Here is a 14,124-nt window from a genome sequence, read left to right on the forward strand (position 1 = left end):
AAATACTATATATCAAAGCTGGGTTTGCATTTAAACTGCCAGCTTAATTGTGGTTTAAGTCTTTTACAATTATAACATAAGGCTGTTTAAAGGTTAGTATTCTTTTTTCTAAAAATACTAGACAGTGAAAACATTTACATAATACATAAAGAGAATGAATCAAAGTCAATCCTTGAACTCAGTATATTTTAACCAGAGAGTAAACTAATGCTGCATTTTAAATTTCTGGTTGAAGGAAAAGATTCACACATGTTATACACAAGGACAATTTTAATCCTCCATTATCCTGCAGTAACATCCACTGCTGGCTTTATATGGATTAAAACTGCATTTGCCAAGAACTGTGAACATTGAGAATCTTTACATGAAGTCACATGGTTGATACAGGCACATAGACGTCTTCCAGCACCAACAGCATACACAACACATACCAAATGGTCTTGATGGATAAATTTGCTTCATCAGATACTCATATTTAGTAAAATTCACAGTTAATGCAGAATTTCATTTTCTTAATTTGCATCTTTATTACATATTTTTTCTGAGATTTTAATTATTTAAAAAAACCCACTCATTCATTCAAAGTTGTAATTTGCAGGACAATAAACAATGGGTTCTAAATTTCTTAAAGGTGTCCATAGCAATTTAAAATACCAGGAGTCTTCTTTTCAATTTGTAGCACCTGACTTAAGACCTTTATAAAAACAAAGTTTAAATTCATTTAGTGCATTCATTAAAATTCGTTGTCACTGTTTCTCTTGAGAAAGACTCATTTCAATTGTTATTTCCCAGACTACGTATATATATAGAGAGAGCATGGGTGTATATTCTTTTTAATTGGGTAGAATTTTATTCTCAGAATTTATAGCTAGAACAAGAACTTGCAGCATCTCTGAATGGTCTTTCACTCCAAACAATGGTGATCATGTATAAAATGGATTTGGGATCTGACCCCCTACTTAACATCACCAAACATGTTTCCGAAGTATTCTTGGAAAATATTTAAAAATATATGAAAATTCTACCATATGGTGCACCTTCATTCTCTAACCATTTCCCAATTGTTCATTTATATCAGTTGCAATTTTTCTATGAGTAACATTGCAATGAACACCCTCACCCACAGTTCTAAGCAAGAATGATTCTATCTTTAGGATAATGTCAACTAAGTGGCTTACTGGGTCAGACTGCAGATGGTTTTAAGGCTTTAGTATACTTTACCAAATAATCTCCAGAACTGAACAACTCCTACCAACATTAAGTTAATGTGACCACAGAGTGGACTTGGTAACTCTTGGTAACATTGGTAACAATGAAGCAAATTCAACCACAAATCTATTTGATGCCCAAGCATCTCAAAACTATCACACCAAAGAAGCAAGGAGACAATCATTAATGGTGATGAGGCCAAAATTCAAATTCTTTAAAACATTACGCGGCTTTAAATCATGATTTAATTAAATCACGACTATTTTTAAGAAAATTAACTCATTAAATCATGATTATTTTAAGATAAGAAACAAAAGCTTTGCACAAAAAATCTAGTGTTTTTCCAAAAATAAAAAGTTAAAAAGAGAAAGAGAAAAGTCAGTACCAAATGACCAAAAATTTTTATTTGACTAAATTCTATTTCATGCATAAGCATGACAGTCTCCCCTGTTTATTAGACTTTGGCAATAAAAAAAACAAGCAGCCTTATACAGAACAGTGAAAATGCCAAGGGTGAGGGTAGTCTACAGTTTTACTGTAGGATAAATATATATATTTTTAAAAGGCCTCTCTCCCTTTGGCCATATCAACTCTCAGTTCAAATCATTAAATAGAGACAAATTTTCAAAATCACTTCTTTACTTCTCCAAGATCTTCGATGCTATCATCATCCACCTATAAAACACAAATAATTACATCTCGTGAATTGTGGTATCAAATAACACGGAAGAATCTTGCTTTAAAAACTTATTTCCACAGATGCACACATTCTACCTACTCACCTCTGGCCATTTTTCCTGAATGACATCAATTATGTCATCTGTAAAGTCTCCCTGAATGATGATTTCATCCTCTCCTGTCACTGAGGCACCACAGGAGAATTTTTGAGCAAAAAATCTTTGTGCTTCTTTTAGATCAATTTCTGTTATTTATAAAAAAAGAAATAGCAAGACTATAATTGGAATCGTATCAAAGACATTTTTCCATTTTTAAATTTAATCTTCATCTTAAATTCATAAAACAGATCACCTTGATGGGTTTTGTATTCCTTTCAGAATTACAAACTACCATAGGCAGTGGTCCTAACAACTCAACTCATTATTTTCAAGGTCAAATAAAGCTTCAGTACATAAAAACAGCATTTTTCGTAACTCATATAGTAAGACCCAAATAAATCCAGGAACACATTGATTCCAAGCATTATACGTACATTTCCAAGTACAACAAAGTTCCTTTGTTTATCCCTTTTTACAAGACAAAAATTTACAGCAGGGAAACAAACCTACTATCTCATGATTGTTTTTTAACCTGCGCTGTCGCAAGAAGGGACTCTGGTTTACAATTTTGCTGTTCATTCAAGGCCTCCACAAGAAGCTCTGAAGCAGGACACTGGGCCAATATCCACCTTCCCTCACCCTCTACTGTCATTCCCAGAGGGCACGAGCCATTTTGCTACTCTTTGCCATCCAAGCCTGCAGGGACAGAGGCGCAATACTGATAGGCTTCAAAAGATATCCTACCTAGCCCTTCTCATTCCACATAAAATGTGCCCAAGCAGGAATTCTGGGAAGGAAAAAGTTAAACTAGTCCCCTCTGCAAAAGATTTTTAAATTTCTTCAAAATTTGATTTTGGAGCTATAGTTAGAAATGCAAAATCTCATTTTGTATCTTCTTAGCAAAAAATAGATCTGTGAAATTTTCATGATGTCGGATGGTAACAGAGAAAGAGACAGAAAGAGCAAGATAAAGACAGGGAGAGGGAGGGAAGGAGGCAGAGAGCAAGAGAGAAGATAGTTCACACATCTTAAACATACTTAACTCACCAAAAGTTGCAAGGCCACATACTCTTGTTACATATTTCTTCTTTGCTCTGGGAATTTTGGCTATCGTAACCTTTTGTGGTACAGTCTTCTTTTTTTGCTTTATTTGACCCCTTCCACCTTTATTTATTAAAAAAGAGCTCAGCATTAATTGTTTCGTGTTTAACATACAGAATACTGTCTCTAAGTTTGTTAATTTTCAAAAGATACCAAATATTAATTTCTAAAGTTTCTTCTTCTAATACAAAACTAATAAATACATGCATGAGTATTCATCCAATAAATACTAACTAATTAATATGTGCCAGCCAAGCACTGTATTAAGGGCTGAGAACACAAAGATGAACAGAAGAAAACACAGTCCCTGCCCTCCAGGGACTCTCAGTCTAGTGAAGGGAGACAAAAAAAGCTTAATAAGTACTGCAACCTGATATATACTATAATAGGATCCATGAATACTGCACTACCGTAGCTTTGCAGAGGAATGGCTTACTATGCTTCCAGAGGACAGAAATGGTTTCTGAGAAGAAATGGCATTTAATTCTTATAGAATAAGAACTGTCCAGATGAAAGGAGAAGGGCTGGAGAGACACAGTAAAAAAGGAACCCCAGAAGAAAGGAGCAAGTACAAAGATAAGAGAAGGCATTATATTTGAGAACTACGATTGTCCTGATGAAGGATGCTTACGAACGTGTTGCAGATAAAGCCAGAAAAGCAAAAGATAACCTACTGGTCATTAAAGGACTAGTGCAAGAAGCTGTTACTAGACTTTATATCGAAGCAGAAGAAAAGCCACTGAACAACTATAGAGGAGTCAAATTACCAGATTTAGGTTTTATGAGATCAATCTACAGTGTGGAGCGTGAGCGTCTGAAGAGTAAGGCTGACAGGGAGGCCACTAGAGGCTCCTACATTAGTTCAAATGAAAATTAATCAAAATCTAACAAAGTAGTGATAACAGCAATGGTGACTAGGCACAGGATAAAGAGTAAGAAGAAGAAACACAACAGAATTTAGAAATGACTAAAAGGAGTCAAGAGGACCCAAGAGGAGTCTCAGGTTTCTGGCTCGGATGACTGGATACAGTATGCTGTCATTAACCAAAACACATAGATTTGGGACTTAGTAAGGTTTTTTGGCATACTGCTTTTGAGATGCCTGTGGGACCATGCACATTGCCAGTCTAGAGACAGAGGTACAGGAATTTCAAGTGGGGAGTGGTGTCAGCAGTGAGGGATGTGAAAGAATCACTCAGGGAGAAAGCTGCAGAATGAGAAGGTATGAGGGCCGAGGACAGGATCCCGGGAAATACAGCTCTTTAGGGACAGATAAGAAGTCTGTATAGAAGACCAAAGAGGAGTGACAGGGAGAATGAAGAAGGAAGTCTATCACAAAAACCAAGGCAGTACATACAGCATTTCAAGAAGTGTGTGCTCGAACACTCTTTTTGGTTAGCAATTACTGAGCCACTGATGACCCCTGTTAGAGGAATTTCAGCAGCGTGACAGTCAGCTTAGGATGGAATGAGGCATGAACAATGAGGGACAGAAGAGCAAGGATGTGAGTCCAGTCTTACTAAAGAAGTCTGGCTAAGAAGGGCAGGGCAAGGAATAAGGTAAAGGCATGGACTTTTGAGGGAATTTTTCTTGAAAGATGCAAAGTCCTTATTAATAAGCTAATTTTAGTCACAGGGGAGAATAATTAAGGAAGAAGAAACAGGCAGGGACAAGATCCAGAGTACAGGAATTCATTTTACAAGGAGGAGAAATAAGTATATGCAACAGTTGTTTTAAAAAAAATTCAGGGGCGCCTAGGTGGTTCAGTCAGTTAAGCGTCAGACTTCGGCTCAGGTCATGATCTCACAGTTTGTGAGTTCAAGCCCTGTGTAGGGCTCTGTGCTGACAGTTAGGAGCCTGGACCCTGCTTCAGATTCTGTGTCTCCCTCTCTGCCCCTCCCCCACTCACACACTGTCTCTCTTTCTCAAGATAAATAAACATTAAAAAGAATTTTTTTTAATTCAACTGAGCTGACATGAGAGAATAAAATCTTTTATAAACATCCTCACTCCAACTAAATAGAATACAAAGGTAACAAAGTTTTCAAGTCATAAACAAAGTGGTTGATTGCTTTTTACATATGTACGCAGCAAATAAAGCATGTTTTCGTAGGTCCAATTTACTGATAAAGCCCAAATCATATGACATCCAGTAATCTTGAGAATATGATTCTGTCTCATTCTGTAGGGTATACATATGGAACTAAAATAGCAGGTAGGTATTGCTGCCTTTGGGACTGTCTTCATTTCGTATTTCCTCTGGTAGAGGAAAGGTGTGTTTATATAAATCACGCCACAGATTTAGGCCTTACCTCTCTTCTGCTTTTTCTTCTCTTCTTCTTCCCCTGCTGTGCCTTGACCCTCACTAATTCCAGATTCTTGTTTGGGCGAATTTTCTAGATTTAACAATTAAATCCAAAAGGATTAACAATCACTTTAAAATAACCTTAAAACATCAACTCTGAGCAACTTCTTATACAATTAAGGCATCTTGCCAACAACTGAGCATGTCATTTATAAAGCAAATGATTATACTGCTAACTTCTTATCGAGTCTAACTCTGGTCATTATGGTAAAGTGTATGGTGATAGAAGACAAAATAAAGTCTTGGACGTGAGAGGATTAGGATCCTTTTAGCCACATGAAAGCAGCGTAAAACACTCAGACCCTGCAGGAGTGTTCAGCATCTAAACATACTATCTAGGTAACAGCAAGTCTGATCCTGAGTAAGACGACTCCCTCCTCAGGTCATATCATGACCTACACAGCTCATGTCCAGGGCTGACCATGACCATGGAGACTGACTGTAACAACCAACTTTAGGGTTCTTCTCCAACCACGGACAATGACTATGTAGCTACTATCCAAAAGGGCCTTAGGGATTGTGCGTCTTGGAAACAATCGGAAAATCAAAACAGCAAACAATGGAATAACGTCAGTACATCTGATAGGCCTGTTCCCAGCCCAGGCTTTCCCTTCTTCCTGCCACTGCCTTCATTTCCAGCAATCCTGTAACAGAAGCCAACATTTGAACAAAATGAAGAAATCTGTTCCTCTGCAGGCTTCCTTTCCTCTGGCAACAGCAACTCCCATTTTTCTAGTTGCCAAAACCCTGGATGCCTCCTTTTCTCACATCCCACATGTAACACATCAAAAAACCCTGTCAGCTCTACCTCCAAAACATATCGAGAATCTGACCACTTTTCACCACCTCCACCACTACCATTCTGGTCAGGTCGTCATGGTCTCCCGACCTGATCATTGCCACGGCCTCTTACCTGCCTGTGCCCTCTTCAGTCTATTCTTTAGCACAGCAGCCTAAGAGACGACGCTGAACAAAAGTTAGACCTTACTGCTCTTCCGTTCAGATCTCTCCAATAGCTCATCTGATTCTCAATGAAAGCCAAGACTTGGCGTCGAAGGTGTGGTCCTCCATTACTTCTCTGACTTCATCTCTGACCCTCCTTCCCCTCCTTCCATAAGCTCCAGACAAGACATAAGCTCCTTGATGTTTCCTGAATATGACAGGTAAGCTCTTGCCTTAGGGACTTTGCACTTGCACTGCACCTGGAATGTTCTCCCGGATATCCAAATGACTCACTCCCTCCCTTCCTTTAGGTCTTTGTTCAAATGCCGTCTTTTCAGCAAAATCTTCTCTGCCCCCACCTAAAATTTCAGATTCCCTTCCCAACAATTCTTATCTCCCCATTCCCTACTTATCACTATTTAACATACTTATTTTGTCTTGTTTTACCCTTCTAGAATATCATTTCCAAAGAGTAAAGCTTTTGTTTACTGCTTTATCCTCAGCATCTAGACAATGTGTAGTATATAGTATGCTCACAAGAAATAATTTGTTAAATGAAGGAGTGAAAATACATATGCCCCTAAACTATTACTCTTGTTATAAGAAAGTTGTTCTAAGCTATCTGTGAGAGATAAGACACATGAAGCAGTGTGTGATTCTATATAAGAAATTTTAACCCAAGAATGTAAAGTGGTTTTAAAGCCAATAGCTATAAATGCAATTTTGTAATCTCCTACTAAAGGAGCTCGTTCATATCTTTATAATAATGCCTTAAGTGCATTTGTTTCAGGTACAGAAGTTTTGATGAAAGAAAAAAATGCTCATACCTACAGTAAGTTTTGCAAACTCATTTGGAAAATTCTTCTCTAACCACTGTCGACATTTAGCGACATCAGGCATATATTCACAGTACTGAGGGAGGCAGGGAGGGGAGGAGAACAAACTGAGTCACAACAGAACATTTTCAGTCAACCAGTACATTTTAATTAAAAGTCATTTCCTAAAGTTGCTATATTAAGAAGGATGAAACTAACTACTCCCACCTGACATCTTATCCACAGGAATTCGGTGTTCCACCAGGAAATGCCCCGTAAGAAATTAGAATTTAAAAAGGATTAGGCACCTCCTCACTGCGGTACTTTATTTTCTCTCCATCAAACAGAAGGGCCATTAGAAAAAGGAGCAAACAGACAAAAACAAGCATGCTTATTTTTGCTTTGGGCACACAGGTGTCTCACTATTTCTGTGACTTGCCCACAGAGCCTGACTCAGAAACTTACTAACAGAAAATCTTATACATAATTTAATTTATGCTCTCCTCCGCTTAGACATTAGATTCTGGCTTTAAGGCTACCCTTGCTTTATTAGCTAACGATTCATGAGTTCCATGCAAAAGTCCAAACTGTCTAGTCAAGTGCAAGGGATGTACACATATGATTCAAAGTCTAAAGAAAACAATTTGTAAGACCATAAAATCATTCAGTTCTCTACAAAAAGCTGAAACTCTACAATTAAATGATAGAAAATGAAAAATTAAAAAAAGCTCTCAGGCTAGCTCTAAAGTCAATAACCTCAAATGCAGAAGTTAAAGAAACAAAAGAATTTTAAAAGAACTTACCTCTGTTGGTAATGAGCAGACTGGGGAAATGCAGAGAAAAGAAAGATTAGAAAATTTAAATATATATAAACACACAGGGCGCATCGTAACTTTTATTTTAAATTTGACAAAATGCTTCATTTCTACTTTTTCCTGTAATTCTGAACCACTTTTTGAATACCACCCATGCTTTTTTTTTTTTTTTTGAGGTAAAAGGCACATGATTAATAAAAGTATTATCTTGATATTTTTTTTTTTTTTTAATTTGAAAGAAAGAGAGCACTCCCGCAGGCATGAGCAGGGGAGGGGCAGAGACAGAGGGAGACAGAATTCCAAGCAGGCTCAGCACTGTCAGCACAGAGCCCAAGGCGGGGCTCAAAGTCACTCACTGTGAGATCATGACCTGAGCTGAAATCAAGAGTTGAACGCTTAACCAACTGAGCTACCCAGGTGCACCAAATTTTATTTTTTATCTAAACAAGATTCTATCCCTCAGCTGATGGAGCATCAAACTATACTATCCTGTATATCTTAAGGTTTTCCAGAAACGCTTCAATGGGTCTGAAGCTAAGCTGAGAACAAGTAATGCTTGAATGAAACTGGTTATTTTTTTTTTTTTTTTTAATTTTTTGACAGAGAATCTTAAACAGGCTTTACTCACAGCACAAAGCCACATTGGGCTTGATCCCATGATCCTGGGATCACAACCTGAGTCAAAATCAAGAGTCAACCAACGGAACCACCCAGGCACGCCTGACAATTGTTATTTCTTTTGATAGCTTTACCACAATAGCTACTAGTTTTCATTCATACTAACACATTTATAGACTTCAATAGCACTTTTGCTACCACCTCTTTGCAGTTAGTATTTCTTTTTCTTTTTCATATTATGCTACACAAGATTATGCAACTGTAAAGCTACAGGGAATGCTGGTTCAAGCTCATTGTTGTACAGGCTAACGCACTAGAAGAACTCAAAAGGTTTCCTAATTTTAAATATAATTCTGTTACTGGGTCAATTGCTTATTTTGTTTTTATTTCTAAGGTGATGAATGGAGTAGTTCAGTGTGTCCAAGATCTTGAGATCGGTGAGGGAGAAGAGGGGTGGTGCGCCATTACTCACAACAGCAATTATCTTTATGTCCATTATTGTGTGTCATCATCACAACCCTGGAGTAATCACACCTGTATTACCGAAGAGAAAGAGGAGACTTCAAGTAAGTAACCCACTGCATCTGGTTAGTAAAACAGGATTTGAACCCTGGTCTGTTTCTGAAGCTCACGCTCTTAAGCACTGAATCGGATTACATGACACACACAGGTAGTGCAGCTGTGTGCCAGACTCGTGACAGAGGTATGCCTTCTCCTCACCTCACTATTTTATAGATGAAGCTCTCAAAACAGGTTAAATAGCTCAGCCAATGACAAAGGTGGTATGTGGCAGAAGAAACCAGCAATCTAGCACCTCTTTATTGCAAGTGTAGAGTTCCTTCCACCAAAGCACTCCCTGGTTATTAGCTAGAGATCTGAAAGTTCAAATACCAGTAGGTACAGATATCCAGCCACAGTTCAGGATATAATTATAGGTTAAATGCCATTACAGCAAATATGAAAGCTATATAACTTTGTACGCCATTTCAAAGACTATTCAGTTCAACAAAATTCTAATGTAAAAATTTGGACAAGTCTTCCGGGTTCACTGTTACTTGCTTTCAAAGTCAATTTTGGGGCGCCTGGGTGGCTCAGTCGGTTAAACGTCTGACTTCGGCTCAGGTCACGATCTTACAGCTTGTGGGTTCAGGCCCCGTGTCGGGCTCTGTGCTGACAGCTCAGAGCCTAGAGCCTGTTTTGGATTCTGTGTCTCCATCTCTCTCTCAGCCCCTCCCCGACTCATGCTCTGGCTCTCTCTCTCTCTCTCAAAAATAAGTAAACATCAAAAAAATAATAATAAAGTCAGTATCTCTTTTTGCAAACTGTAGCTTTTCAACACAAAGCGCTAGCAGTTACCATCAAACTTCACATCACTAATACTGAAAAACACGAAGAACAAAGCATCATCATCCATGAGACCTTCTGTATGGTCTGAATGTTTGTGTCCCCTCAGAATCAGTACGTTGAAATCCAACGTGATGGTATTAGGAAGTGGAGCCTTGTGGAGTATTATTCATTCTTCTCAACAGCCCTCTGAAGTAGGCTTTTTAATGGATAAGGGAACTGACCAAGTGAGTAAATGGCTGAGCTGGGATTCAAACTCTGATGGACTTCAGATACTGAAGTCACAACCCTGAAGACACAATGTCTCCCGAGAAATGACCTCATCCTACCTAGCCTTGTTCCTCACTCTACACCAACCAGCACTCTACTCCAATCAGCCCTTTCTTTTCTTTCTTTTTTTTTTTTTTAACTTTTTATCATGTTTATTTATTTTGAGAGAGAGAGAGAACATGCCTGCATGCGTGGGGGAGAGGCACAGAGAGAGAGGGAGAAAAAGAATCCCAAGCAGGCTCTGCATGGTCATCACAGAGCCCAACACAGGGCTTGATCTCAAGAACAATCCCACAGAACCATGAGGTCATGACCTGAGCTGAAATCAAGAGTCAGGCGCTTAACAAAGCCACCCAAGCACCTCTCCAATTAGCCCTCTCTTTTCCTCTCCCCTGAGGAAATCATATTAAATCTTACCACCATACTGTTCTTATGAATTCCTTCGCTTTTCCTTAGAATTCTACCCATTCTCTAAGGCCTCCCATTTCCTTGGAAAGTTCCCTATTTCCCTCTGAACAAAGATCCCGCCTTTTCCTGAACTCCTAACTCAGTTATTATCAGTATCCTCTAATTTAGAATTTAGTATTTAAGTGCTTCTCCTACAAGCGGACCATAAACTCATTGAAGAAGTAACCCTGTCCCCAGCCTAGTGCCAGGAATATCAATACAAACTAAGGAGGAAAATGAAAATAAACCTCTCTTAAAAACATTAGGAACTTCTGGTCAACACAAATTATTACTTGGGTGCTTGCATATTTAATGGAATTGTTCAAAAGTCACCTTAGCAGTGACATAAACAATTTAACAGGATGGTGTTCGTATACTGTATTTCATCAGTTCTAAATTTTTTTTCATTTTTATAGGGATGCAACTTATAATTATGACAGGTCAGTCTGACAGCTTTTTTTTCTTCCTGGTGGAACATAAAATAATGGTGAAGCTTATAAAATATGGAGCCTTAGATGAAAGAGTACAAAGAACAACAGCTCTTAACTACATCTGACCGAGATAAATAAAACATACTAAACTAGTACACTCCTCTAATAATAACATTTATTGTACTACATTCTCATGTTAGTTGCTATACCAGGACCTTTATACAAATCACTTGACTTAGGATATAATCATCATTTTCATTGTACAGACCTTAAGAAACAGACCTCCAATCCTTTACTGAATTAGGTAACTTGCCCAAGGTCACATAGCTGGTAATGCTGGAGTCAGGATGCAAACTTTGGTCTGTGACTCCAAAGGCAAACAGTTATCACCAAATAGGATCAGTATCATAACAAAACTCAATCAACCCTACAAAAAGTTCAGGAGAACTTACACTTACTGAATTCCTTACACTTACTGAATTCCTATATTCTTACTAAGGTATTCTACAATAATTTTTACTATCAAAGTAATAATAATAATTCTATCAATTTATTGACACTAAATGTCATTGTCAAATGTCATTGACACTAAATAACAAATTGATGAAATTTTAACTCAGTGACATCACCTCTTTTAGAGTGACATCACTCTATTATACTCCAAAACCATGGAACTTTTCACTACTTATTCACTACTCAGTCCCCAGCACCTAAAACATTGCTAGGCACACAGTAAATGGCCAAAAACATTTCCTGGGGCGCCTGGGTGGCTCAGTAAGTGTCCGATTTCATCTCAGGTCATGATCTCACGGGTTCGTGAGTTCGAGCCCCACATCTGGCTCTGCACTGTCAGCACAGAGCCTGCTTGGGATCCTCTGTCTCGCGCGCTCTCTCTCTCTCTCTCTGTCCCTCCCCCACTCATGCACACATACGCTCTCTCCCTCTCAAAAACAGACATTAAAAAAATATATTTCCTGAAAAAATTAATATTTACCTGCCCTTTTGCTATCTTGTACCTTCAAATTTTTCTGAAACCTTCTAAAATGCTAATAAAATTAGGGCATTTCGAACTCATGGATGTTCTATATTGAAAATGAGGAAAAGCACTCGGAGAATCCTGGTTTGAGCTAACATGTAGATTATTAGTCAAACCAAGAACACTTTCCTTAGACTGTCCTACTACCCATCACCCCAACCTCATCATCTTCCATTCCCTACTGACACCCGCCCTATACTATACTCTGTGCTAATACAAAGCTGCTCATTTCTCCAGAGACATGCATCAAGCCTTTTCTTGCACAGCTGTTCACTTCATCTGGGACGCCCTTCCCCGAGTCCTCATCCAGTCCTTGTCATCTCTTAAGACTCCATGTCTTCCAAGACGTCCTCCTTTCATAGCCAAATGAGCAAGTAACATTAGGCTGAAATAATTTATTTGCACGTCTCTAGTCCTACTGGACCGTAAGCTTCTCCAGGCCAAGTAGCAAGACACAAGTCGCACAGGTTGGGAAAATCTATTAAACCATGCCCCCTCTTCACCATTACCCACCCTCCCCACCCCCAGGTAAGGATTTACCAAATAGCAAAGATGAGAAAAGGATTACTAGAATCCAATGAGAAACTACTATGACAATGCATAAAAATCAAAAGAGTAAAAGCCACTTTCTGCTTTGTAACACTTGCCTCCACAGTAGAGGACTCGAAGTGGGTAGTCTGCATCTAACTTGGTATTGCCCCTCGGCTCTCCTTTGCAATCGTGTCCACCGGATTCAGAAATATCAGCAGCCATCTCACAAACCTGGAAGCAAGGAAAATAACACATTTTCACTCTTTTGGACCAAGACCCCAGAGAAGCAGTGTTCAAACGTAGTCTCACCTCCTCCTCCCACGAGAAATACCTCAACCCTACATCTGTTTCAGTTCTGTTCCCAAATGAAGGATACAAGCTCCATTAGGATTCATAAAATATGAGCAATCCTGGGTGCACCATTACCAGCTCCACAGGTCTACAGGGAAGCAAGTGACCGGAGCTAGAGGACTGTGAAGGATGGGGGAAAGGGACACGAGTGAAAGAGGAAACAGTGGGATAACAGGATGGGGAGAAGGATCCGTAGTGACGGGGCAAAAGGTCTGGGGGTGCTCTGGAAGGGATGCAAACTGCAGCAATAAAGGCCACAAAGCAGCTGGACGAAAAGAGGCTGGAAGAGCCTACGAAGAAGGGGCGGGTGACTGGAGGTGCCCCCCATACAGGGTGTGGGGGCAGCTAAACGCCAAGGGAGGGACACAGGAATCGGGAAAGGGGTTGGAAGTGGGAGGGGGCGGGGAGACCAGAATCTGAAGAGAGAAAATGGGGGCAGAAGAATCAGGAAGAGGCAGAATGTAAGAGCACTGAGGCGACAAGGACGGCCAGGTGTTAGGAGAAGACGTGAGGCGAAGGGGCAATCCCGGGGACACCAGAGGGGCCCATGTGGGCGGGGGTGTGGAGACGCTCGGCCCGGCCCCCTTCCGCCGGGCAGCACCTCGGCTTCCCCCCACGCTCTCTACGAGCTTCTCGGAAGAGGGAGAGGCACGAGGGATCGTTACCCAGGCGGTCGCACAACCCCCGCCGCCTCCGCTCCCGCCACTACCGCCAGCTGAAGCGACACATGCAACTCCTCTTCCCCGGCCAGGGCCGCCTGAAAGCCCGTCTGCCAGCCGCGGTCCCGCGAGACAATAAGCCTTTATCGCGAGATTCAGGCCGCCGCTGGGCGGCTGTCGCGAGACGCCTGGAGGCGGAGGCGGAGAGGAATTGGAGAGCATGCGCGTTTTGCTCGGGGGCGGGGCCAGGCCTCCAAGCGGCGGACAGCCAGTAGGCGGTGCTCGCTACCCGCGGGAGAGAACTGGAGGTGGGCGGTCCGCGAGCGGAAGCGAACGCTGATGGGAAAGCGGGAACGTGCGCCTAAGTCATCAGTGACTCCTTGTTAATGAGCTGGGGAATGTTATCCCCCGTCT

General features: G+C 40.3%; 1 protein-coding gene across 3 annotated transcripts; it reads right to left on the reverse strand.

Moving 5' to 3' along the window:
• Positions 1 to 1,591: 1,591 nt before the first annotated feature.
• On the reverse strand, positions 1,592 to 13,910 carry DENR (density regulated re-initiation and release factor). 3 transcript variants are annotated; one of them, XM_015063807.3, is made up of 8 exons: positions 13,761 to 13,910; positions 12,817 to 12,931; positions 8,012 to 8,031; positions 7,221 to 7,305; positions 5,399 to 5,482; positions 3,033 to 3,149; positions 1,992 to 2,131; positions 1,592 to 1,884 (listed from the first exon to the last, which is right to left on the reverse strand). In XM_015063807.3, the coding sequence occupies exons 2-8, from the start codon at positions 12,920 to 12,922 to the stop codon at positions 1,840 to 1,842; spliced, it is 597 nt and encodes a 198-aa protein (XP_014919293.1). In that variant the 5' UTR covers positions 12,923 to 12,931; positions 13,761 to 13,910; the 3' UTR covers positions 1,592 to 1,839. The 3 variants fall into 3 exon arrangements, with proteins under 3 accessions (XP_014919293.1, XP_014919292.1, XP_014919294.1); XM_015063806.3 differs by having other exon boundaries at positions 13,717 to 13,870; XM_015063808.3 differs by lacking the exon at positions 13,761 to 13,910 and adding an exon at positions 9,114 to 9,175 and having other exon boundaries at positions 12,817 to 12,897.
• Between the last annotated feature and the right edge of the window lie 214 nt (positions 13,911 to 14,124).

The sequence above is a fragment of the Acinonyx jubatus genome, chromosome D3 (genome assembly GCF_027475565.1).
Source record: "Acinonyx jubatus isolate Ajub_Pintada_27869175 chromosome D3, VMU_Ajub_asm_v1.0, whole genome shotgun sequence".
In the NCBI taxonomy this organism is placed as follows: Eukaryota; Metazoa; Chordata; class Mammalia; order Carnivora; family Felidae; genus Acinonyx; species Acinonyx jubatus.

What these genes read in the sequence shown, in the direction of transcription:
- DENR (XM_015063807.3), bottom strand. Translation starts at nt 12,922, where the DNA reads ATGGCTGCTGATATTTCTGAATCCGGTGGACACGATTGCAAAGGAGAG. An exon ending in GTTTGCAAAACTTACTGTAG is followed by an intron (nt 5,483 to 7,220) that starts GTATGAGCATTT and finishes TGTTAAATCTAG; the next exon opens with AAAATTCGCCCAAACAAGAA. An exon ending in GAAGAAAAAGCAGAAGAGAG is followed by an intron (nt 3,150 to 5,398) that starts GTAAGGCCTAAA and finishes TAATAAATAAAG; the next exon opens with GTGGAAGGGGTCAAATAAAG.